Source organism: Astyanax mexicanus, chromosome 11, assembly GCF_023375975.1.
Source record: "Astyanax mexicanus isolate ESR-SI-001 chromosome 11, AstMex3_surface, whole genome shotgun sequence".
Taxonomy (NCBI): domain Eukaryota; kingdom Metazoa; phylum Chordata; class Actinopteri; order Characiformes; family Acestrorhamphidae; genus Astyanax; species Astyanax mexicanus.
The window spans coordinates 29,313,129-29,337,867 of NC_064418.1; the positions used below are offsets into that span (position 1 = coordinate 29,313,129).

The 24,739-nt window shown below is 36.1% G+C and overlaps 1 protein-coding gene across 50 annotated transcripts in view; it reads right to left on the reverse strand.

Annotated features, from left to right (window-relative positions):
- The window catches only part of neb (nebulin), a 73,307-nt gene that overhangs the window by 5,443 nt on the left and 43,125 nt on the right, over nt 1–24,739 (reverse strand). For 36 of the 50 annotated variants that reach the window (XM_049484916.1, XM_049484963.1, XM_049484947.1 and 33 more), the window contains 40 exons: nt 24,606–24,713; nt 24,392–24,499; nt 24,177–24,284; nt 23,967–24,071; nt 23,692–23,796; nt 23,462–23,560; nt 23,232–23,336; nt 23,013–23,117; nt 22,775–22,879; nt 22,554–22,658; nt 21,351–21,455; nt 21,160–21,264; nt 20,935–21,039; nt 20,710–20,814; nt 18,918–19,022; nt 17,535–17,636; nt 17,113–17,220; nt 16,897–17,001; nt 16,675–16,779; nt 16,477–16,581; nt 15,907–16,011; nt 15,704–15,814; nt 15,501–15,611; nt 15,281–15,382; nt 14,465–14,569; nt 13,898–13,987; nt 11,890–12,003; nt 11,668–11,772; nt 10,412–10,516; nt 9,716–9,820; nt 8,392–8,502; nt 6,864–6,974; nt 6,261–6,374; nt 4,550–4,654; nt 4,280–4,384; nt 3,867–3,971; nt 3,288–3,380; nt 2,452–2,544; nt 2,101–2,193; nt 1,502–1,594 (listed from right to left, as the gene is read on the reverse strand). In XM_049484916.1, the coding sequence (XP_049340873.1) occupies nt 1,502–1,594; nt 2,101–2,193; nt 2,452–2,544; nt 3,288–3,380; nt 3,867–3,971; nt 4,280–4,384; nt 4,550–4,654; nt 6,261–6,374; nt 6,864–6,974; nt 8,392–8,502; nt 9,716–9,820; nt 10,412–10,516; nt 11,668–11,772; nt 11,890–12,003; nt 13,898–13,987; nt 14,465–14,569; nt 15,281–15,382; nt 15,501–15,611; nt 15,704–15,814; nt 15,907–16,011; nt 16,477–16,581; nt 16,675–16,779; nt 16,897–17,001; nt 17,113–17,220; nt 17,535–17,636; nt 18,918–19,022; nt 20,710–20,814; nt 20,935–21,039; nt 21,160–21,264; nt 21,351–21,455; nt 22,554–22,658; nt 22,775–22,879; nt 23,013–23,117; nt 23,232–23,336; nt 23,462–23,560; nt 23,692–23,796; nt 23,967–24,071; nt 24,177–24,284; nt 24,392–24,499; nt 24,606–24,713 (4,179 nt within the window). Of the gene's footprint in view, nt 1–1,501; nt 1,595–2,100; nt 2,194–2,451; nt 2,545–3,287; nt 3,381–3,866; nt 3,972–4,279; nt 4,385–4,549; nt 4,655–6,260; nt 6,375–6,863; nt 6,975–8,391; nt 8,503–9,715; nt 9,821–10,411; nt 10,517–11,667; nt 11,773–11,889; nt 12,004–13,897; nt 13,988–14,464; nt 14,570–15,280; nt 15,383–15,500; nt 15,612–15,703; nt 15,815–15,906; nt 16,012–16,476; nt 16,582–16,674; nt 16,780–16,896; nt 17,002–17,112; nt 17,221–17,534; nt 17,637–18,917; nt 19,023–20,241; nt 20,344–20,709; nt 20,815–20,934; nt 21,040–21,159; nt 21,265–21,350; nt 21,456–22,553; nt 22,659–22,774; nt 22,880–23,012; nt 23,118–23,231; nt 23,337–23,461; nt 23,561–23,691; nt 23,797–23,966; nt 24,072–24,176; nt 24,285–24,391; nt 24,500–24,605; nt 24,714–24,739 lie in introns of all 50 variants that reach the window. The other 14 variants (XM_049484929.1, XM_049484928.1, XM_049484915.1 and 11 more) reach the window with 13 other exon arrangements.

Below are 24,739 nucleotides of genomic sequence, written 5' to 3' on the forward strand. Positions count from 1 at the left end.
ATTCACACTCACCATACTCCTGCACTACTAGCGGGAGATGGTGCCCAGCACAGACACAACCAACAAACACAGTTCACAACACAGATGGAGGGTATATCCCATATACACACTTAACAGCCAGAAGTATGTGGACACCCAAACACCACCCTTTATATGCTTGTTGAACATCTGAACATAATATAGAGTCGATCCCCCTCTTAGATTTTAGAGCATGGAAATAAGGTCTGCTTTCATTCTGCCAAGAGCATTAGTAGGGGGGGCTGATTGGTCCAAAGCACTGCCACTATGATCAGGAGATCGCTGGTTTGAATCCTGGTCATGAGGCTTGTCATCAGCTGCATCAGCACAATTGACCTCGTCACTCCAAAGGGTGATATCGATCAGCACAAGGCTGTGTCTGTGAGCTGATGTATCAGAACTGAGTCGCTGTGTTTTCCTCCGAGTGCGCTGTGATGCTACTCGGCTATATTGCATCAGCAGCAGTTCGAAAAGGATAGTAGCTGACTTCACGTTTTGGAGGAGGTATGTCCTAGTCTTTGCACTCCTTGTGTTGTGGCATCTCGAGTTATACAGCTGACCTGCAACTGAATGGGTGAGACATTGGTCTAGCTAAATCTGGAGAAAAATGGGAGAACATTTGAAATAAAATTATTTAAAAAAGAGCATTAGTAGGATCCATGTTCCAATTTTTTCACACTGAACTCAACAAACCATTTCTTGCTTTATGGACTAAGCAACTACTGTCACGCAGTTCAATAGTCCAACTCAAACCATGAAAAAAACTTCTTCTAACTGCCAGATATAGTGTGTTCTCTAGAGTGAGGAAGCAGGCATCAATATAACTGCTCTACTGGGGTCATGTTCGCAGCTGTTTGGCCATGAAAACCCAATCCACGAAGCTCCTGATGAACAGCTCTTCCATCCTGAGACAGTTTGGAATGTTTTGTCAGTCGTCACTGCAGCCAAGGATACACTATTTGTCTATGCTGCTCTATGCTTTAGCACTTTTCTGTCCAAGACTTTGAACACTTATGGCCTTCTGAATGACACACAAAATCTGCGTGTTTAATCTTATGCACCTGTTAACATAAGAAGGGGTGTCCACATACTTTTGATCAGGTAGAGTATACAGAACCCTGAAGTAAAGTGTTAAGAAAAGCAAATTAAAGAAAGCAGATGATGGTGGATTGTAGGTTTATAATGAAACAAAAGAAAAAGGAGGTTAAACTTATGATGGGTTAAATGCATTGTTTGGAGCTGGTAAGTAAAATCTCATGAAAGCCTTGATTATTTTTTTTAGATCTTGGGATGATTTTGGTAGAGGTGATGTTCTTTTTGGATACTCGATTAGGAAAACAGGTTTAAATCAGGACTCCACTGTGCATCTCAGAGTTTGGCAGGTGATGGACTGGATGGACAGTTGGTAGTTATGGTGGAGGAGTGAAAGTGGAGCAGCGTGAGAGTTCATGCGCTGATGTAAACTCTGTGAAGCTTCCACTACCGAGCTGATGTTCTTCTGAGTCTCTCGGACTCGCCTCACTTCAGGAAGGTCCGGTATGGCTGTGCATCGCCCAAGTGAGTCTTTGTACTTTATCTACCCACAGATTTGGTTCCATGCAGACAAGATGGATTGCAAGATACACAGAGCAAAAATGGAGCGAAATCAGAACATGAACATACAGACACAGAAAACAACAAAATCTGCAAAGAAGAAAAATACTGTTACTGTAGAGTAAGAAGAACAGCAAAGAGAAAAAAGTAAAGACAGACAAGTAAAAAAAAAATTAAAGTGCTAAAACGTTAAGGTTCACCATCCCAAACCATTTTTTTGTTTTGTTTTTTTTTTTGTTTGTTTTTTTTGAAGAGCAATCAATAATTTTGAGTTAAATATGAACTTTTAGGAGAATTAGCTTTTGATAGGTTTGTCATGAAGTACATGAATGTTATCAATGAAGGATTTGATGTGCTAATCTCTGTTTTAAGGGATACCTGCTGTTAACCAGGGGACTCTAACAGGTTTATCTCAAAGGAAAGATATGCAGGGAGTACGATGATGCAATGACAGATGACTGGGATAGATAGGCTCAAACCACGGAGTACCGTGCTAATATTTTGCTGATTGCGTTTGACTCTCTCCATCTCTGGTGTTTCTGACACAGCAGTTCCTCCTCCTAAATCTTCCTTGTAATGAATCTTAAAGCAAAAATGGGTATGAAGTCATTATACAAAAATGTAAACTTAAACTCAATTTAAGACCATGGTTATAATAAAATAGAATAAAATCAGAGGGAAAAAAGAAAAGCAGATTGACAATGTTAAATCAAATAATAAATATATAAGAAATAATAAATCGTTAAATAATAAAAAAGTATAAAACAAGCTAACTGGCCACATTTAAACTATAAAAGTGAGGGGTAGAGATTTCTATTACAGAGACAAAAACAACTCTACCGAGCTTATCTTCTTCTGAGTCTCCCGCACACGTTTCACCTCAGGCAGGTCTGGTATAGATATGCCATGACCTAACTCATCCTTGTATTTGATCTGTATTTCAGTGATTCGTGGCACAGAAATACAGGAGACATAATAATACAGAAAGCACATAGTAAACATATATAGTATATAGGAATATAAAAATAAAGGAAGAAGACACATACAAAATAAAAAGAGAATAACACTAATCAACATGGATCATGCCATGTTACATATTCAGAAGTGAAATACATAGTCAAAGATTATAATATAGGAATGGGATAGAAATAAAATAATTGGTACACTTTTGGAAGGGCTATTTGACATGAACTGTACACACATTAGAAAACAAAGTCATTGATAAAGGATTTGAGATGAAGTTTTGATTAAAATGATTGGAAAGGAAGGGTCTTTATTTTGACTGAGCACTCGCAAGAACCTCATTTACACCTGGTCACTTCATTAATTGTAAGATTTTAACCACATGCTTTTACTTACACTTAGATTAAATCTGGTTACTGGTGTTTTGGTTGCACTACTTTGAGAGGTAGAAGCAATTAAGTAAATTGGTTTGAAGGTGGATGGATTTTGTTTCTGTTCTAAAAGTGTCTTGACTGTTTATATATTTTTAGGTGTATTTTAGGTGTGTTTAGCATTTTTATGTGACTTGGCTTTATTCAGATGTAATCCTGACACTTGAATGCGACACCTGACGTATGAATGACCAGGTGTAAATGAGTAGGGGAGGAACACTGTGATTAGCACATATGATAGGATGATAGGTTACACTGGGAAAGGGTCACACTGCAGTGTACCGTGCTAATAGCCTCCTGATTGCGTTTAACTCTCTCCATTTCAGGCGTTTCTGAAATAGCAGTTCCGCTTCCCAAATCCTCCTTGTACTGAATCTTTAAAAGTGTACAGGTAAAGATGATTTATCTTTGTTGTTGTTGCTTTTTCCATGTGGAACACACAGCTGCTGAAACTAAACTTGCAATGATGTGGAAAAGAAATCTGACACACATGAATTTTATAGACTCTCAACAGAAGACAAACATGCCCAGACTGTAAAAGAACTGGCAACATGTAGAATGTAGAGAAGCATAAAGGTTTTAGTTCCTAAAGTGGTTAGGACAGCAGTTTTAAACAAATCAATTAAGCAGCAACACACTATTAGGCTGTGATCTGCTAAAGTGTAGTTAATAACTATACCAAAGCCTACATATGATATAGGACTGGGGCTGCATAGCAGGGTCTTGTTATAGTAAACTGCAGTAAAAAAAAAAGCAAAAAAGCAAGAATTCAAAAGAGAAAGAGAAAAAGTGAAAAGTAGGTTGTTAGGAAAAATGTTTAAAAAAGAGAGAGAAAAAATATACTCAGAGAGCAGTAGGTACCGAGCTGAAATTCTTTGTATTTTCTTTAACACGAAGCATTTCAGGGGTGTTCTGTACTGCTGTAACTTTGCCCTTACTCTTTTTAAGGTCAACCTGGTACAGTTGCTAAAGAAAAAAGAGAGCAAGGGCAGTTAACATGGAAAAAAAGACAATGTACATAGAAAAAAACTGTGCCACATCAATACAAAAATCAGTGCAAGAAAGTATGATTATAAGGCCCAAATGAATGAAGAGCCACCACTGTGTTTCATCAAGAAGAACGATAATATTGTTTTTACGTTTTTTTTACGGTTAAGACTCATCTAAAACTGTACTTCAGTCAAACACAAAAGACAAAAGACAAAGAAATGATACTGGAAGGAACACAGACACAGTAAACAGTCAGAGTCGACGTTTTAGGCTTTAACACTTACAGTACTGAAGTTCTTCTGGTTTTCACGGACTCTCTGCATCTCGGGAGTGTCCAGAACTGGCACATAGTGAGACATGGTCTTCTCTGCATCCTCCTTGTATTTTTTCTGTTGGATGTGAATATGAATGGTATTACTCGTGGTGCAGAGCATGATTGGATAGCTGGATAAATGAATCCATGACACAAAGCAATTAAATATATATATACTTTCAAAAAGTAAAATTTGACCCAATTATGTCCCATAATTCATGGGTTGGCTGGGCACCCTTACCTGGCTCACGATGTTTCTGATCTGCTGAGCATGAATGATGTCTGGTGTGTCAATCACAGTGGTGTAGGTGGCCCTGTCGTGCTCAGCATTCTGCTTGTACTTAATCTGTAAAAAAGAAAAGGCTTTACCTTTAGGTACTTATAAGACAGGTAAGGTGATATGGTTTGCATAGAAAACAAATAAAAGTGTCATGCACATTTTAGTTGTTTTCCTGCTATAACTACAACTCGGAAAGCAGTCGGAAAAACTGAATAGTTAAATCTGCAGTGCAGGGCGTCTCTAGGAGCTATATTGAGAATCACTTATTAAATTATAGTTTTCCACTCATTAATTAAATTTATTTCATTTTATGGAGAATTTACCTGAAGTACACTATAAAGATTATTTTATTGAAATTTGATAAAGTGAATTACACACACAAACACACTTTCCACTTAAATTGAGTTATTTTACACCACGAAAATAGAAATGTTTTGAAATGACCATTTTTTTAATTAAGGTAAGACTATAGCCTGAAAAGTATTTTTACTGGTATATTTAAATGATATTGGATACAACACAAAATACTTTTTTCCACCTTATCTGAGTTACTTTTCACTGAATATAAGAATATTTAAGAATAGTCCAAAAACACTGATAAAGGTAAAACTATAGCTATTTTGGTAAAATATTAAAATAAATAATCAAGATAAATAAGTGATTTATCTTGTATTTTAGGGTGATAATGCACACTATCCATAGATATTTCCCCCCTTATTTGATTTTTTTTTTACTGAATATAAGAATATTTAAGAATGGTACAAAAACACTCATAAAGCTAAGACTTACAAATGAAGCCTTGTGTAATTTGCTGATTTTGGTGAAAAATAAAAAATGTGATTTTTCTGGTATATTTATGTGATATTGGATACAACACACCATGCACACACAAATGTTCCACCTTATTAGAGTTATCTTTCACTGAATATTAGTATATTTACTACTATAGAATTTGTTATTTTTCTGTGAAAAAGTAAATATTATGGTATATTTGAATAAAATTGAATTTTTAACTAGTCATTTTTCACTAAACATAATATTTAAAAACACACAGTAAGCTATATCCTTATGTAATTTGGCAAAAATTAAAACATAAAAAGTGTTTCTTTATGATATATTTAGGTGAAGTTTAACACGTGACAAAGACATGATCCAACTTATCTTAGTTATTTTTGATTGAATATTTATGAATGGTTAAAAAATCTTATGTAACAAAGCAGCTGACTTTAACTCAAAGCAGCTAACTTGCCTTCTGATGCTGTTGTTGAGAGGTCTATTAAACCTCTTCTTAAACCAGAGATTAGGAAAGTGGACTTACTCTGACTTTATTTGTTAGACCCACACATTTAGGAGTTAATAATTTTCTCTCTGTGTTTTTTGTTAAGTGTATTTTTATAGACATGATGTAGCATTCTAAACATGCAATGATTTTAATTCCTAATTTATTTTGCTACAAATAATCTTATAGTGGTTAACCAATGATGTGCTCCATAAAAGTTATTTATTTTTACAATTTACTTTTTTTTTTTCAAAAGCCCTGGCAATTTACTGTTTACTTTTGTATCATGGGAGGTTACTGGTCCTTGTACTCCTTCAGCTAATTTAATTCTTCACTTGTGTGAATCAGTGGGTTTATTTAGACTTGAGATGACGACTGAGATGATTCACTGACCTGGCTGAGGATATCCGTGGCATTTCTTGCTCTGACGAAGTCTGGGGTATCAGTGGCCAAAGCCAACATTCCTTTGCCCTTAATCTCATGCTCCAAAGCCTTCTTATACTCTCTCTGTGGATGATGAGAAAGTGTTAGTGATTGTATGATCATACAGTCCTAAAATACACTACATTTGCAAAGCTAAGGAACTGCAAGGGTGATTAAAGTCTACAAGACTGATATCAGATGTTATGATGAGAGTTAAGAAGTTCTATAATTAAAAGAACAATAAGAAGATTTAAACAGCATATGGGGAAAGTCCTGTTAGAAAATAAGAGTGATATTAAAACGCAGGCGAGTTTGATGAGGAATGGAAGAAAACATTTTAAATGGGAAGTGCTACAATAGCAAACTTTTATTACCAAACCTGGTTAGATGGATGGGTGGGGTGGTCCATTAGCGAAGTGGGTGTTTTTAGTGGTTAGCGAGGCTCAGAAGGACTTAGCACTTTTAGTGCAGCCCTGTTAGTGTGGTAAAGAGGCCAGGAGGAGTGAAGACATTAAGAAGAGGAAGAAGGAAGAAGCGTGATACAGTGTTCGGCTTCACCTAGCAACATCCTACCTCATTCAGGATCTGAGTAGCATTTCTTGCTCTCAGTAGTTCAGGAGTTTCCTCCAGAACTGTAAGACCTTTACCCTTCACCCCTTCCTCTAGATCCCTCCTATACTCTTTCTACAGGGTAGAGAAAAATAAAGAGACTGCAGAGAAAGCACACAAGTAGGCACAGACATACAGACAAACACACACAGTACAGTTCACACAGGGCTCATTTTCACCAAACCTCCATCTTAAGCCTAGGTGTTCCTAATGCTAAACTCTTTAGTTTGTTTGGGTAAAGACAGAACCAATACTCTGGACCATCTGGTGATCACGTTTATTCCAAATCTAACATCCAAAAATTTTTTTTTAGTTTCTGTGCTGGCTGAAAGTTAAGTAAATGACACTGCTGAATCAGGTAGGGGTCTACTCAAGTTACTCCATATGATAATTGTGACTACTGCTATACAACCACAGTAAATGTACAATCGTAATTTAGAAAGAACAAAATGAAAAATGGAAATAAAAAAGCAGTATTTCTTACATTGACTCTATTATAGACAGAATGAACCATAGATACTTTAGTTTTAACTTGATGCAACACATTACAAAAAATAAGATGGAGGCAAAACAGTATATAATGATGTGATTTCAATCAGGTGATGTTAACAGGTGATTGCAATCATGTTAACCATATCTAGAAAGCGTGTTGACTTTTTTGGCCTTGGAGGCATCTGGAATTGACCATCACACAGTGGAAACATATACCGGTACTGTGGTCAAATAAATCAGTACTCCAGATCTTTTTTTTGTAAAAATGGACACTTCATGCACTGGACTAAAGAGAAAAAGATAGTTATGGTATGTGATCCTGTTAGTGCCCTTGTCAAAAGTACTTTACACTTATGCAGTATTAATGCAGAAATGTCCTATGGAATATATTGGCTTCATACTGTCTGCAATGAAATAAAAGTAAATGTGAATGTATTTAAAAAAACATTTTTTAAATTTGTGTTTTCCATACTGTCACAGCCTTTACTGATATGGGGTTGTTCTTAGATTAGATTAACAGCATTGACATTTGAAAGACCAGAAAAAGGCACTGGCGTATCTAGAAAGAGAGTTAGAATATAAACTGTAGAAAATTCCTTAAAATGTACATTTTTACATATTTAATTTAAATACTAAAATGAATACTTAAAAAAGGGTAATTAAAATACACACATGGGTAAGCTATCATACTGGAGGGTGGTTGAAAAAAGCAAGACAAAACTGACAAACAAACTCACAGAGAACCTAAAACTTTCATAGAACACTTGTAACATAAAACAAATTTCTACAAAACACTCAGGACAGGGAAGGGGTATTACTGAGTGTATTATGACTGGGTGGTGAATCATGCAAACTAACCACAGCCTGCTCACTACTCGGGTGTGACCAGGAACATCCACCGCACTCACTGTGTTAATATGGGTGTGTGGCTGTGGGTGCTGTGTTCTTAGTATGATTACCAGGATGGGAAAAACAGAATATAGACAAACCCATCTGTTACCTCACTAGCAATTTTGGTTGCATGTCTGACATGTATCATTGCAGGGGTGACCTCCAAGCCTGAGAGGTTCTTTCCTTTTGTGTACTCTTCAAAATCCCTCTTATACTCTTTCTATCCACCGCAAAGATAAAAGAGTGAAATACACGTGAAGCCTTCATAATACAGATTGATGAAAACTGTACAGCTCTTCAACCAACATTGTGTTTGGCCACTTCTGATCTTTTACATGGTGCTGAAAACATTCACATGTGAATATTCACATATTCACATTCAAACAATTTAACACACTGGAACACTGGTACAAGGTACTGAGTAAAAGACACACAAAACACAAAACACACACAACAAAACAGACAGTATTTTACCATCTCCTTTACCATCTCCTGCACTGTTTTTTTATGATTTATAAAAATTATTCATCTTCAATAAAGCAAAACCCTTTCTGATGATGCTATGATTGCTGAGAGAATTAGCTTCCTCTGAGTCACAGGCAGTCAGCCAACCACATCTTGGACTAGAGGAAATCGCTAATTACCAATTTTCTTATGTCAACTAACACTGATTCTGGTTAGCATCTTACTGAATAATGGGGGAGAGGATGGGACATCCTACGCACCCAGAGAGAGCAAAGTTAATTATGCTTTCTGGAACCTACTGCCACTGACTGCATCACCAGGGAACACACCCTTTTAAGTCCTTGTACCCTTGTAATCTTCTTCTTCTATTAATACTAAAAATGCAAGGACTGATTAGACAGTTCTCAGCCCAAATATGTGATTGACTGATAATTTAGCCAATCTATTTGTCTTACAAGATCACATTAATTCAATTCTCAAACTCTCACAGCTTGCTGTGGCACCCAGTCCCCACACTTGATTGCTATCAGCCATTGGCTGATTGTTGTAAGAGACAAATGCCAATCAGTATGTATCAGCCCCAAAAACACTGATCGGCCCCTTATGTGATATATATTCAGAGAGTTTGGCATTGTGTACCTTAAGCTCAGAGAATAGTTTGGATGCATGCATGTCCAGACTGGAAAGAGTAAAATGTCCTATCCATATATAAAAGAAGCACAATTCACCCTTTGTTCCTGGATGCAAACAAAGTTCTGAAGTACCAGAGTGACCATGCACCATCAGGTCAGAACAGAGTTCAGGAAGTGCATATATTTAAATTGTTTTTTCAGAATAAAAACAAAGAGCATAAACAAGTAGAGTGTAACACAGTATATTACTATTGCTAAATTACAAGATCCACGAAAGGCCAGTATTTTTAAGCAGATCACATTTGTAGGATGTTATTGGTGAATGTTATTATTTACCTGGCTCTGCAAATGCTGTGCTTCCTTGGCGCTCACATATGTTGGAGTTTCAAAGTCCAGCATGGCCCTGCCTTTTTCTCTCTCATATTTCTCCTTGTACTTCACCTGCATTTGAAGAGAATCACAAATATCAAACATATCGTGAAGGCAAATGCAATGTAAGTGCTTAAACCAAAGTGAAAATCCAAATCTGAATTTATCCATTTCATAAAAAAATACTGTTTGTCAAAAAATAGGAAAAATCTTAAATCATTTAAATGAATTCAAATTAAAATTATATATTAAGTAGAGAAGCACAATGCGCAGTTTCTGCACCTGATAAACAGCATTACAAAACCTCAGCATTTTCAGGCAAGTGACTTGATGAGTTCCAAATGTTACCTCTAGAAGAAAGTTTATGTTTTTGTAACTGCTGGGAAAATGTATTAAAATGAAAAGCTATCAAGTTTATTGTACATTAAATATATAAACAGCTTAAGTTTTAATTAAGTGACGTGAAAAAGGTTTACTAGGTCCATAAACACTGCATAAATTATCCAGAAATAGTCACTGTAAAATAGGTTTAATAGAGCACTAAAACCAAGCATTATATTACATAATGAACACTACTTTTAATTGAAAGAAATGGAGGGACTGCACACAAATACAGTCAGCAGGTGATATCAGCTGGACAATGCAAGAACAAGTGAAACTTACGTGACTCTGCAGCTCTGATGCCTCTTTGTGATGAAGCTGCTCAGGTGTGTCGGCGATCATGTGGTAGTGACCTTTACTCTCCTCAAATTTCTTCTTGTACTGGTACTGAGAGGGAATGTCCACCAATGCAGCTCAGTACAACAATTCAACTAAACTACTGTTCTGAACCACCTCTTATTAATTTCAACAAATACATCAAGTTAAAAAAGTGATTTCAGGTAAAGACCTAAATGTTATATTTAACATGTAAAATATATATTTATATATTTTAAAAAATCTTGCCTTTACCTATCATAATGATGCAAAATCAAAGTTTAAAAAAGAGATTGGCAAGATTTTATCTTGTAATATAACAAAAGCACACTGACATGCTAAAAATTATGGGACAGGGACTAGAATGTCCAATGGAAGTTACAGAACACTGTGCTTGTCTGCCTGCACAGACAATTCTAGTCAAACGCTTCTGTTCATGATCGTTACCAACCACTCCGCTGTCCACTGTGGGTGGTAATGCTGCATCAAAGAATGACAAATGTTTGCACAACTTCATAAATGAAATGTACCGTCCATCTGGCACCCACTATTCGACCTCGCCGAAACTCATGTTACGATAATAATTCATGTCGCCTTGCCATGAGCATGCTGGCCAGAGTTCAACCTCACTCACAAGAAACACCTTACAACAGTTTCTTCTCAATATGTCCCCACAGGTTACACTTTATGATCTGTTTATAAACTGTTATCCCATGACTTTTAGCATGTCAGTGCACATGACAATTTGTAGATAAAAATTAAAAAAATATTGCTACATTAGTAAAAAAAAAAAAAAAAAAAAAAGAAAATGTAAGGAGCATGGTTAAATTGGTGGTTGAAAAGGGAGGTTCATTTGTTATTTTTATGAAGAAGAAATATAGATTTGTTAGAGTTCTATTAGATCAGATCAAGAGTCACATGTAGGTGAAGAAAGAATGAATGTGAAAGTTTATATTTTGAATTGCTAGTAAGAGAAGAGGTCAGAAATGAGGAGGTGAGGGTCACTACCAGATGATGTCCGTGAGGAATGGGTAAGTGTATCAGGTGATGTATTTGAGAATGAGAAGGATATAGATAATGGTGCTAATGGTGCTGTTATAATGAGAAATAAAGGAAGTAAAGTATAGGATAGGTTGCAGTAGAAGGTTACGGTGTATAAGAAGAGTCCACATGATGGTGGGGGTAGGGGGGGGTTAAATCAAATATTTTTCTAAAAATCTTACATCACTGGACAGCTTGCTGGTACTCAGACTGTGCTGCATGGACAAAGACTCAGCCATGTCAGTCACAGGCTTATGGATCTTCTTCAGGTCACCCTTGTACTTCACCTGCAAGAAAAAAAAATAAACAATATGGTTCATCTTATATCTATCTTAGATCTATATGTATCTAAATGTTTACTTTCAAACAAGGAAAAACACACAAGTACAACCCAAAGTACATACCTCACTTGCAAGTTCACTGGCGTCCTTCAGGGTCTGGTAAATCTTACTGTTCTTTAAGTCATACTGGGGTTTCCTTCCTTTCAACTCTTTGTCAAACTTCTCCTTATATTTCACCTTTTCAGAAACAACCAAGAATTTATTAGATGATGGCAAAGAGACTGTTACATAAGGAGTGCAAATGCTGAAAAAATGCAGAGATTCAGGTCAACTGGTTCATCACAAAAGCAGCATGCATGCACTTGTGAACAGAGAGCCTGGCTAACTAGAAAGAAATTCCATAATAGAGCTGAGTAGCTTGACAACTGGGCGCAAAAAAGGGAGTAAGTTATCCAAATTTTCCAAATCTAAAATCAATAGAGCTTAAATTACCATGTTCAGATTTTCTTTATTAAATGAATTGTTCATTATATAAACCCAGGTGGCAAGCTCATGTCAGAAAACACACAAGAGACAGAAACATACATAAACATCCTAACGCCTTCTTCACATATATATACAAGAAGGTATAGTGCAGCAGTATTAAATAATAATTCAATTTTATTTTCATTTTTTATTCTATCCAATTACCCAACCCACTCATTAGGACTTTCTCTATCAAATTCGTTTTGTGTCGATCTAGTAAACTTTCAGGTAAGAACATTTACCAAAAAAGGCAACTGCCGCTTATGTTGTTGTAACTCTTTAGAGCAAAACTTTACCACTAGTTATGGGAATACAGGCTGCTACAAGAACCAGGCCTTGTGACTAAAACATTTCTTGGGTCAGAGTGTCCGCAGAAAGTGAGATTAAATTGGACATGCAATGAAGCAAAACCAGGGAAAGATAGTGGATATTTGTGCTCATCTAAAAGTGACTGGTATATACAGCTCTGAAAAAATTAAGAGATCACTTTAGTTTCTGAATTAGTTTTTCTGATTTTGCCATTTATAGGTATATGTTTGAGTAAAATAAACATTGTTGTTTTATTCTATAAACTACAGATAACATTTCTCCAAAATTCCAAATTAAAATATTGTCATTTATTTGCAGAAAATGGGAAATGACTGAAATAGCAAAAAAGATGCAGAGCTTTCAGACCTCTAATAATGCAAAGAAAACAAGATCATATTATAAAATTTTCAGAGTGCAGAAATCAATATTTAGTGGAATAACCCTGGTAATCACAGTTTTCATGCATCTTGGCATGTTCTCTTCCACCAGTCTTACACTTACACAGTCTTTTGGATACGTTTATGCTACTCCTGGTGCAAAAATACAAGCAGTTCTCTTTTTTTCCAGAGCTGTAGGTGAGTGGCATCTATTTTTGCAATTTATGTCTGTATGGTATTAGGGGGGATAAAGACAATTTCATAGCTTGAAAAATGTCTACAATATTTTAAAGGATCTGTAATGGAATCAGCTTGTTTTGAAAGAACAAACAACGAGCAAAAGAAGAAGTCTATGAGGACAGTGTAGAGCTAAAAAAACAGAGAATTTCACTAGTGAACATCTGTCAGTTGCAAGAGTCACAATGCCACCTAGTGCTTTGAGCGTGCGTCCAATTAAAATGTGTAGAAATGTCAAATGGGTCTACACAGTCCTCATTTCAGTGATATTTGTGAGGGATGCTCTGATATTCTGACATTTACAGACTGAGACAAAAATCAAGAGGCAGCAAATATTCATTCAATACGACTGTCACTGAAAAATTAAAACACACTACTTGACTATGCTTGGTAACAAGGCAACAAAGCTTGCATGACATAAATAGACATAAAGTGCAAAGTCAGAGTGAGTGGAAGAGTGGAAGTGATAGGAAAATGCAAGAAAGGAAAATTGATTTCTGGAGATTGAGTGCATAAAAAAACGTGAAAGTTGGTCTTTTCAATTCCTTAAAATTACAGCGAGAGCCACGGGGCTACCAGAGATCAACAAGTCAGTCAGTGAAAGAGGACAGATGAAAGAGAAAGAGGGAGACACAAGGCAGACGACAAGGTAACCGGCCCTGGGATTCAGGGACCCTCCTTACATCACTAGTCAGGGCACTCATTTTCTTAATGTGCCGCATCTGGGGAGTATCATAGGAGGCAGCTCCATGGAGGGAAGGCTTATCCTCGTCCTACAAAGCGCAGTGAGATGGCAGGGTGACAGCAGTGAGCATGGGACAAGACAATGAAAATGGGACAAGACAGTAAATGCTAGATGAGATGTAGTATTAGAATATAGTTAAAACGACAATAAATGAAGGTAACAGTGGATTTATGAATGAATTAGAAAGCAATCGATTTGGAACAGAAGGGGAAATTACATGGACCGTATAAGACACTGATATTAATGCCTGTGAGCAAGAGAAGTTCAGCTAGAGCGTTTGACCCTAAAACTACAGTTATTATGATAAGACTGCTGGCCAATGAGATAACATGCATGCCAAACTGAGTGAATGGAGAAACAGTAACTGTAACAGTAACTCTCAGTAACTTAGTAACATGGTTATTGTTATAAAAACTTTTGTTATAAAAACAAAAAAAGCAAAATAATGGGATGATGATCTGCCTTCATCTAAAGGGAGCTAAAGTAACAGACAAAAAGATGTCACCTGGCTGGTCAGTTTAGACACTTCAGTGGCCAAGGTGATGTCAGGACGGTACAACATAGATCCTCCGCGGCTTGCTTCCTCACGGGCCTTCTCACGATAGCCCACCTACAACCACAACAGAGGAGTCAGTTTAACTGCATAATAACTTTGATTGCATAATCACAATTACATTATATTATCACAATATTGAAGTATCACTATCATTTGTTGTAAAGTACTGGATTGATTTCCAAAAACACAGGATTGATTTTTTCCTGATTCCTTCAACTTTCTGAATCAGTTTCTCTGATTTTCATATTTATAGGTATATGTTTGAGTAAAATGAACATTGTTGTTTTATTCTATAAATTACAGAAAACATTTCAAATAGAAATATTGCCATTTAGAACATTTATTTGCAAAAAATGAGAAATAACTGAAATAACAAAAAAGATGGAATAACCCTAGTTTTAATCACAGTTTTCATGCACCTCCTCCACCAGTCTTACATACTATTTTTGGATAACTTTATGCCGTTCCTGGTGCAAAAATTCAAGCAGTTCAGCTTGGTTTGATAGCTCGACAATCTTCCTCTTGATTATATTCCAGAGGTTTTCAATTTGGTAAAATTAAAGAAATTCATAATTTTTAGGTGGTCTCTAATTTTTTTTACAGAGCTATATACAATGGCAATATATTACGATATATAGGATTGTAACTCCTGTATAGTGATACATATCTTCTTGACAATTTCTTGCCAATACACAGCTCTAATGACAACAAATCAAATTTTGAATCAATCTCTGAAAATTATTCAAAACACTGATTAATACTTACCTCACTGATAAGTTTGGCTGCTTGAGTAGCCTTTCTGATGTCTGGACGGTCAGCAACAGGGGTGTAGTGCAGTTTGGCCTTTGCTTCTTGCTTGTAGGCAAACTACCAAAGAAGAATGATCGGGCAAAAATAATGAATATTAATCATCTAAAACCATATATTCTATTTTTCTGTTTAAATTATGGTGGAAAATGTCACTGTTGTGTTCAAATATACTCACGTTGCTCTGGCACTTGGCTACTTCCATGGCATGCTGTATATCAGGGGGTACAGTCATATTGTTGTACTCAGACTTGCCCTTTTCCTTCTCAAACTTCTCCTTGTACAGTTTCTGTGGAAAGTTTACAAGACAAGTTAGATTTGCGTTTACAGTCATGTCTAACAAGCTGTTTAAACAATAACAAACCTGGCACCAGCACTTACACTACTTGTGATTTTGGCCACCTCTTTGCTGTGGGCTGTCTCACGGGTCTGAGGTAGAGTGGTGAAGGAGCCAGACTGGAGCTCCTTTTTGCTGGCTTGCTTGTATTTGCTCTGCAAAAGAATGTAAATTATGATGCAGTTTCTAGTGGTATGAAATAAAATACTGAATACATGTACATGCCTGTGTGGAATTAATGTATTACCTCAGAAACCAGGTTAGCCACAGATTTAGCGTGGAGAATCTGAGGTGTGTCCTGGACTGCCTGGTATTGACCCTTGGCCTCCTGATACTTCTGTTTGTATTTAACCTGATAAATGAGACAAAATAAACATACAGTATGTCAATCAAATCAGTCAAATAATATTTTTTTTACTATTTCATATGAATAATCTAGTATTAAGGCTAAGTTATATGACTAAAAAACTCATATACCAACATGCTTGGTGATATACAATACAATAAAAACCTTAATGTATAGTGTTAAAGTATCAGTATGTATTTGCAACACCAAAAAAATAGCATGCTCTATATGTAATAAATATCTATTATCTAAAAAGTATTTAAGCAATATACATTTTTAATAATAAACATATGCTGATTTCACTCTTAGTATTATTTCACTGTGATCCCAAACTATTTCTACACAAATAACCCAAATATAAATATAACCACAATCTTTTTTTTTTTACTTAAATCACACATACATATCTTGCATGGAATTATTTAGAATATGTTAATATGATCAATAAATTGTCAAGATCTAGGTACTCACATCACTGGCAAGCTCAGAGTTCTTCTTGGCCAGAAGTGTGTACTTATCATCTGCGACAGGCATCACACAGCCCTTCAGCATCTCTTTGTCATACTTGTACTCAATCTGTGAAAGGTGAAGATTTATTTTAGTTACTATATGTTTTATCCTCATAGAATAATAAGTGAAATAGAGCTCTTAAAATCAAACAGCACTTACATCACTCTGTTGGAAGTTGACCTTCGCAGCATGAACAAAGTCTGGTCTGTCCACGGTCCAAATCCACTTGTTCTTGGTAGCTTCATACTTCTTTTTGTAATCAAGCTACAGGAAAGAGGTACAGTAAAGAAATAAATTATGAACCCATAGATTTTTGGTAAATAAGTCCAAATCCTTTTGCAAATCCAAAGCTTTTGCTAAAGTAATTTATTTTGGACTTACATTGCTGATGTTCTTGTAGGCTTCTTTGGCAGCACGGATGTCGTAGGCATCAGGAGCCATGTTGATCTGAGCTTTACTTTTCTCGTACACTTCCTTATACTTCAGCTGGAAAATAAAAAATTATTTCAGAAGAATAAAAATGAATAAAAAATGTAAGAATTTGATGATTTCATACACTGATAGACTTGGACTGCATGTGAATTCGGTAACACGTACATTGCTGGTGATCTCCTTGACCTTCTTCATGTGTTGATTGAGAGGAGTGTCATGGCCAAGAGTGTAGCCTCTAGCCTTGTTCTTGTGGTACTCCATCTTGTAGATGATCTAAAAGGGGAAAACAAATATTAATTTATTAATTGAATGTATTGATTTTCTTTCCACAGTTCTGAAAGATCAGCTAACAGAAGCTTGTGCCAACCAGCATCACAATGAGGATGTGGGGAGAGAGCACCATCTACCCGCTCAGAGAGAGCATGGCCAATTAAGCTCTCTCAGATTCCGGATGCTGATGGCGAAGAAGCATGACCAGGGATTGTCTTTTTCTGGTCTTTTTAAAAAAATCATGTTTATTACATTCAAATAAATCCATGGCTTAAAAATAGAGTTCAGGTGGAAAAGAAAAACAGAGAATGCCTTACGTCGCTGATCTGCTTGCTGCGCTTGTGGACCTGGTGTTCAGGGGTGTCCAGCACTGGTGTGTACTTCGACTTGAGACGCTCATACTGCTCCTTGTACCTCCACTGAGGAATTAGGACATATGAAGCAAAAGTCAGTGCCTGTGTATGGCAGTGCATGTATTAACTTAACTTATTATAGTGCAATATAAAATTTGATGACTTAATGACTGGGCAATATGCAGTGACAAGATTACAGTGCACCCATGGTAATGGAAAATATGGCTGTCTGCGGGATTTTAGCAAGACCAACACATTTTACCATAATGTAAATCCAGCCAGCAGAAAGCATGCTATTGTATGTGTTAGGTATGTATACTGTAACTGTGAGGGATGTGACGGAGTCATGTGATATGTATCTTGAAACCCTTAACACACAACAGCAGGTTATTCATGCAACACTTTCATGCAGCACAAACAAGCAAACAACATTTAGAAAAGTGGAAAAAAAATTGGAGGTTGAAAGCAACTTCAGGCCACATTCTATAAAAAGATGGCGATGACACTGATGCTACTCGTTACCGGCACTCTCCTAGTAGCGTAGAGTATTAGAGACTACCCTACATTGTCTCTGATGGAAGAACTCAAACACTTAATTTGCTCTTCTGTTACCCTGTGGTGAAGTCATTTTTCCTCTCAGACATGAATAATTTAAATTTAAAAGTACAGACTACGGTTGTTTTCACACCTAAAAGTCAGAACCAGAATCCAACCAGAGTCCAAACAGTTTACTGAGCGGACTAAAGAGCTGTGCTATGTCATGTCGTCATCTCATGCATCTCCCTATACGTGGCACTTTTTGGTTTAAAATGTTGTAAATTCTGTGTGTCAAATTCTGAGGCAGAATCCAACTCCCAAATCCATTACACAGCAGAATGTGCGTATCACATTACTCTCAAATACCTTTTAATTCTGTGTATAAACAAAGATCAAAGTTACAGAAGCTACAAAAAAAATAAGCATAATCTGATGTGGTTATACTGCTGTGTGGCATGTCTAATTTTCGGTACATCACCGATTCTTTTTCTTCTTCTATTGTTTAATGAGTGACAATAAATTTGGTTGGACCCAATTTTTACAGTTTTTTTGACACTGTTTGCTATAAAAAATAGGTGTGCCAGTTCTCTAATATAAGCTGGACGAAGTGAATGTGCATATGAAAGGTTGCTTTCTTCAGCAGAGTCCTCCATCTCACACCTGAAATGATCACATATGAATATGAATTATTATGAAGCAATGCGTTGAGAAGAGTAGTAGTGATGGTGATTGCACCAAACCACAAACTGTGGAGTTAAATAAATTAGATTTCTTGGTGGACTTTGGGATTGCCTTCAGGCAGATGGTTACCTTACTCCACATTTTGGAGTTGTACATGGCATTGAGAATGTCAGGGCGGAGCAACTCTTTGCAGCCACTCCTAAGCATCTCCTTGGCCCTATATCTATACTTGATCTGTCCACAGAGGAGACATAGACATACACACACATACAGAAACAGAGGTCATGCTACCAAAGTACAGACAGAGGGAGAGGAGGGGAATAGACGCTAGCTTCTACGGTCCAGAGAGTGACTTGCTATTGTATCAATCTGTTACATCCAAGAAAGTGACTTTAATAAGGTTTTTATATGAAGAAAAAGCTCTTTTAGTACACATTTAAAAGTTTTCTGTAAATTTTACAGTAAATAATAGCAAACAAGTTTGTAAAATTATAGTAATTCTCTATGGAGGAAGATTACAGCATATAATCGTATAGTAAAAACAGTGATCTACTGTAAACAAGTAGAGTAAACAGAGTAATTTTAGAGCAAGTATTAGCATAAATAAATATTTCGATTTTAATACTATAACAATTTTTAACAATAACCGTATTAAATGTTTAAAATCTTTAGTTGCCAATGAAGTACTGTAAAATTATTACTAATATATAACTGTAAAAATATAGCTAGCCATGCAGTGTAAAAAATGTGTAAACACTAGAGCCAGGCAGTCAACTATTGTGTAAAAATTAATTGCATATCCAAGCAACTGTAGCCATGCCCATTATGCAAAAAAAGCATGTCAATAACGTAACTTTTTGTGTAATATACTAAGAAACATTAGATTTTTAGTGGGTCTTAGCTGTACAATTTAGATAAAATTGACTCAAAATATGAGGTAAATTCCACCAAAACAAAGTGAGGTTAAATTTTTGCTTCACATTTATTGAGTAGATTGTATATGCTCGCTTTTTATAGTCTAAAATTGGAGAAAGCTTAGGAATATTTGATGTGTTTTGCCTTGTGTGCAGTCTCACAACATAGCAGTAAATTCTTGGGAAACTTCTTTGATCTAACCACCTGATTTTCTGCAAATATTGCCGTTTAATATACAGGTATCACATCGTTAAACAGTTATTTACTGTATGATTTTACTGTAAAAAATACAGCAATTGGTTACAGTGTTTACAATATTGTATAGAATTAGTTTTGGAAAGTCACACTCTTTGGAATAAACAGATTGATACTACGCTTTACATTCAAAGAGCCTGTTTGCATTGCGCAGAATAATGCACCTAAAGGAGAGAACGAAACGTGAATTAGTGACACTGTCATCATGCGACGGCACCATCCGGGAGGTCGGAGCTGGCCTCATGCTTGGGCCCCTGAGGCAGACTGAATCTGGGGGCATTACCTGGCTCATCTTGTTGTTCTCTTTAGCCAGGATGTTTCTAGGGTCATCAACAACTACTGTGTACTTATCCTTAGTCTTCTCATATGCAGCGCGATAGGATCTCTGCTCAGAACATCAAAGCAACAGTTAAAGATACCTGCCTGCAGTGCATTAAGGCTTAACCACTCACTAGGGGAGATACTGCTGAATGTTCAACCAGTGGAAATAGAAATGAAAGCAGGTGATAAAGGCATATATAAAAATATATAACATTTTAAAACATACTTTAACAGTAAAAGGCATTTATAAAAGAAATCTATATATGGAAATTAACCTTGTGTCTGCTTTAGACTGGGGGAAGGAAGCACATGTTATTTTTATGTACATATAAACACAGAAAAAAACATAATCATAGATATAACAAATTGTATGTAAAAAAAATATATTAAAATATATATTATGAAATGCAGAAAAACACATTAAACTCACATCATTAGCAAGGACTGCAGCAGCCTTGACAGCCTCAAAGAATGGTGTGTCACATGTGTATTTGAAGTTGCCTCTGTTCTTCTCATATGTTGCTTTGTAGAGTCTCTGTTAACAAAAGGAGAACAAAATATAATAAATCAGAGATGTCAATTATTTTGTCTGTTCAACGTGTGCTGATAGTTTTATTTGCTTGGATCCATTTATAAGAAATGAAGAGTTCTTTACCTCACTGTAGAGAGTTTTGTTTTGCTCAGCCTGTACCAACACTGGTGTGTCCCACACATAGCAGCCAATACCCTTCAGCCAGTCAAGATCCTCTTTGTATTTGATCTGATATGAATGAGAAAGAAAAAAAGGAAAATAAATAAATAAATAAATAAATTGATTAAATGTGTTAATAGATTTAACACTGATTTGACTTTACTCAAATTAAAGTCTAATTTTACTTACATCACTGATGCAGTCTCTCACGATCCTGCTGTGGAAGAACTCAGGACGGTCTGGGATGGACTTCCAGGTGCCCAATGTGTTGATGTACTTCTCCCTGTACTTAACCTGTGATATGAGATTGGAGAGTACAGGCCTAAGCTCCATGTACACATTACCATATTTATTAAAAAACAAAGAAGCTCTGCACTGACCTCACTGATGTCATCTCTGACACGCTTGGCACAAACAATATCCAGGGCATCCTTAACAGTGTGATAGTGTCCTTTGGCTAGCTCAAAGGTCTCCTTGTAGCGTAGCTAGAGGGAAAAAATTATGCACATTATATTAAAATGGTCAATTGATTAATTACAACTCATGGTTAACCTTTAAAACCCTGCAGAACCACTGGTGGCTCCTGGCTTAGTACATGACTGGTGCAACTAAAACAGCACATTTACTTGTGTTAAATTAACACTGCAAGTGTTAAATATTAACCCTTTAAAATGTTTTGTTCCGTATATATGGGCTACAGGTGTAGGTGACACAAAACACTTTTTTTCTGCAATAAAATAATATATTTACATTCTGAAAATTTGAGAGCTTTAAAATCTTCTACAGAACAGGGCTGGATGCTGCCTGTTCACTCTCTACTCCACTTAATAGTTTTAGATCAGTAACAGGAACCACATTCTGCATGTTTGAAAATAGATGTAAAAACTAGACAAACATAATGAAAGTAAAGTTTTGCAGGACATGGACTGTTTGATCAGAAGTTCAGGAAAAAGCCAATTTCATGATTTTATTCATTACATTTTGACATTAGCAGATTTACTTAAATATTTTTTATATTAAATATATTTTCTATTACAATTACAGTTATGCTTTTCAGTAATGTTCTTTTTTAATTTTATTTTATATAAACCTTTATTTTACCAGGCAAATCATTAAGAACTTATTTACAATAGCAGCCTGTTCCTTATCAAACATGAAAGATTTTTATGCAATGCTTAAATGCTTAAATAGATATCCTCAAGATTTAGTGGTGTAATGTCAGGCAGACAATGTTGCGTTAATTTAGCACTAGCAGTTAGTGATCAAGTGTTAATTTACAGTTGTTTAAATGTGAAATATGTACCTGGCAATATTATTATGAGCTATGTTTTAAATTGTTATACTGCTTAATTACTGCTTAATTACTTTTTAATATTTCGTATTATTGTTATTATTAATATTATTATTATTATTATTATTACTATAACCCTAACTGTGCTGATTTAACATTAGCAAATTTTCTGTGTTGGAACAACTCAGCTTATTTGCAGTTTTTTCTTGAGTTCACTGAGGAGTAATCTTAATGATGTAACTAAAGTCACAGAGCACAAGGGTTTAGAAGTAAGAAAAGGACTTATACTTACATCACTGGAATTAAGGTAGGCCTTTTTGGCGCGCACCAGGATAGGTGTGTCATGAATAGCAGTGTACCTGTGCTTCATCTTCTCATACTGTTCTTTATACTTGTTCTAGAAAGATGTATAGTAGAGAGAAAACAAAAAAAAGATGAAGTTATAAACAGGACCAATAATAAGTATAAAATGTGAACGTGTGCTGATCAGATCTCACTGATAATGTTACTCACCTCACTGTACACCACTTTCATTGTTCTGGCATGGTCCAGCAAGGGGGTGTGCGACTCTGGGGTGTAGAAGGCTCTCTCTTTGGAAGCGAGGCCAGTGTACAACCACTATAAATCAGGAAACACAGATGTTATATGAAAATGTAAAATCTTTACAGCGTCCAGTTTGAGAAGTATATCATATGAGAAAAGATATTTAATGAATGTTTGCACATTTATGACACTTTACTAAACACTTTACCTTGTTAGTGAGGGTCTGGGCCCACTTGACTCTCTTAAAGTCTAAAGCATCTGCACTAGTGGTGCACTTGGTCTTCTGTACATTGCCGTCAGCTTTGTACACCAGCTGTCAGAAGAACGAGAGAGATAACAGAGAAAGAGAGCCCATCAAAATTAATAATATGAACAACAACATTTCTACATGTCCATGACCTTAAAAACTCAATCATAAACAACTCACATCACTAATGTGGGTCTTCAGCTCAGACACACGCTGGTACTCAGGGGTGTCCAGGACCACAGAGAAGTTGGCAAAGTTCTTCTTGGCCTCAACATCATAGGAAGCCTTGAGAAAAAAGGGTGAAAAGGAAAATATTAATTAGCATTACACAATGAAAAACGTGAAGTCTTTATTGGATATTCTTGGATATGCATGGTTAAAAGATGATGATGATACTGATGATTATTTACCCTAAATTTGTTGATTTCGCGGATGCGGACCATTTCAGGGGAGTTAAAGACAAAGCAACCAATACCTCTCAGCCACTGCAGATCCTCTTTGTATTTCAGCTATAAAGAATACAAAAAACAAATGTTAAGAGTCATAGCTAGCTCACTGACACAAAATGACTGAAATAACTTAAGTAAAAAACAATTTTAATATTATTTCTCATTAATTTGTATAAACATAGGGTACATACATCGCTGTTGAGCTCATTGACGTGGAAGCAGTGCATCAGCTGTGGAGTGATGGGCATGGGCAGCAGTGTTCCTCTGCTGCTGTAGTACTTCTCCTTATAGCAGACCTATTGAGATCACAGAAGATGTTCAGTGTGATTAGTGTGATTTAGGAATGGACCAATATTTTAACGGCATCAATAGAATGAAATAGCTAACATATATAATACTGAATAAAATTAAATGATATGCAAGTAAATAAAAGGGAGGGAGATAAGGGTAAATAAGGGTTACTCACATCACTGATGGCCTCCTGGGTTGCCTTAACCTGTTTGATCTCAGGAGTGTCGTACACAGAGTGAATCTTGTCCTTTTCTTTCTCATACTTGGCACGGTACAGACGCTAAAATATGAAACAAAGATTCATTGATTAATAAATTCATAAACACTCACTTCTTTGACATATTCATTATAGTAATTATAGAAATGTTGTGCTTATTTGTCTTACATCATTGGTGATCTTGTTGGCCTTTCTGATGGTGACAAAGTTGACACCATTGGGGTCCAGTTGATAGTTCTTGGCCTTCATCAGTTCATAAGCTTCCTTGTACTTGACCTGTGGATGAGCAAAACACAAGCTGATACATACTGGAAGAATCGGATAATCATATTGATGTTTACAATGATTTTAATGATAAAAGAAGTTAAGAAAAGATGCCTTACGTTGCTACAGATGATGCTGGTGGCCTTGGCCTGTTTGATAAGTGGTGTGTCATGAGGAAGAGAGTAGCCGGTGGGCATAAAGCTCTTGTTGGCTTCTTTGTAAATGTTCTAGATAAAAAAAAAACATATTTTACATGTTATACATTGAGTTTAAGAGTAAATCAATATTGTGCAGCAGATGAACTGGAACAGTACTTAGGAAAAGCACTCTTACGTCACTCTGGATGTAGTTGGCCATGCGAGCCCTTTCAGTATCCACTGTCACAGCAGGAGCAGTGTTTTTACCCCTCACGTTGGTAACGTAGTCATTGCGATAGTTCAGCTGAGGATGGAAATAAACAGGAGTTA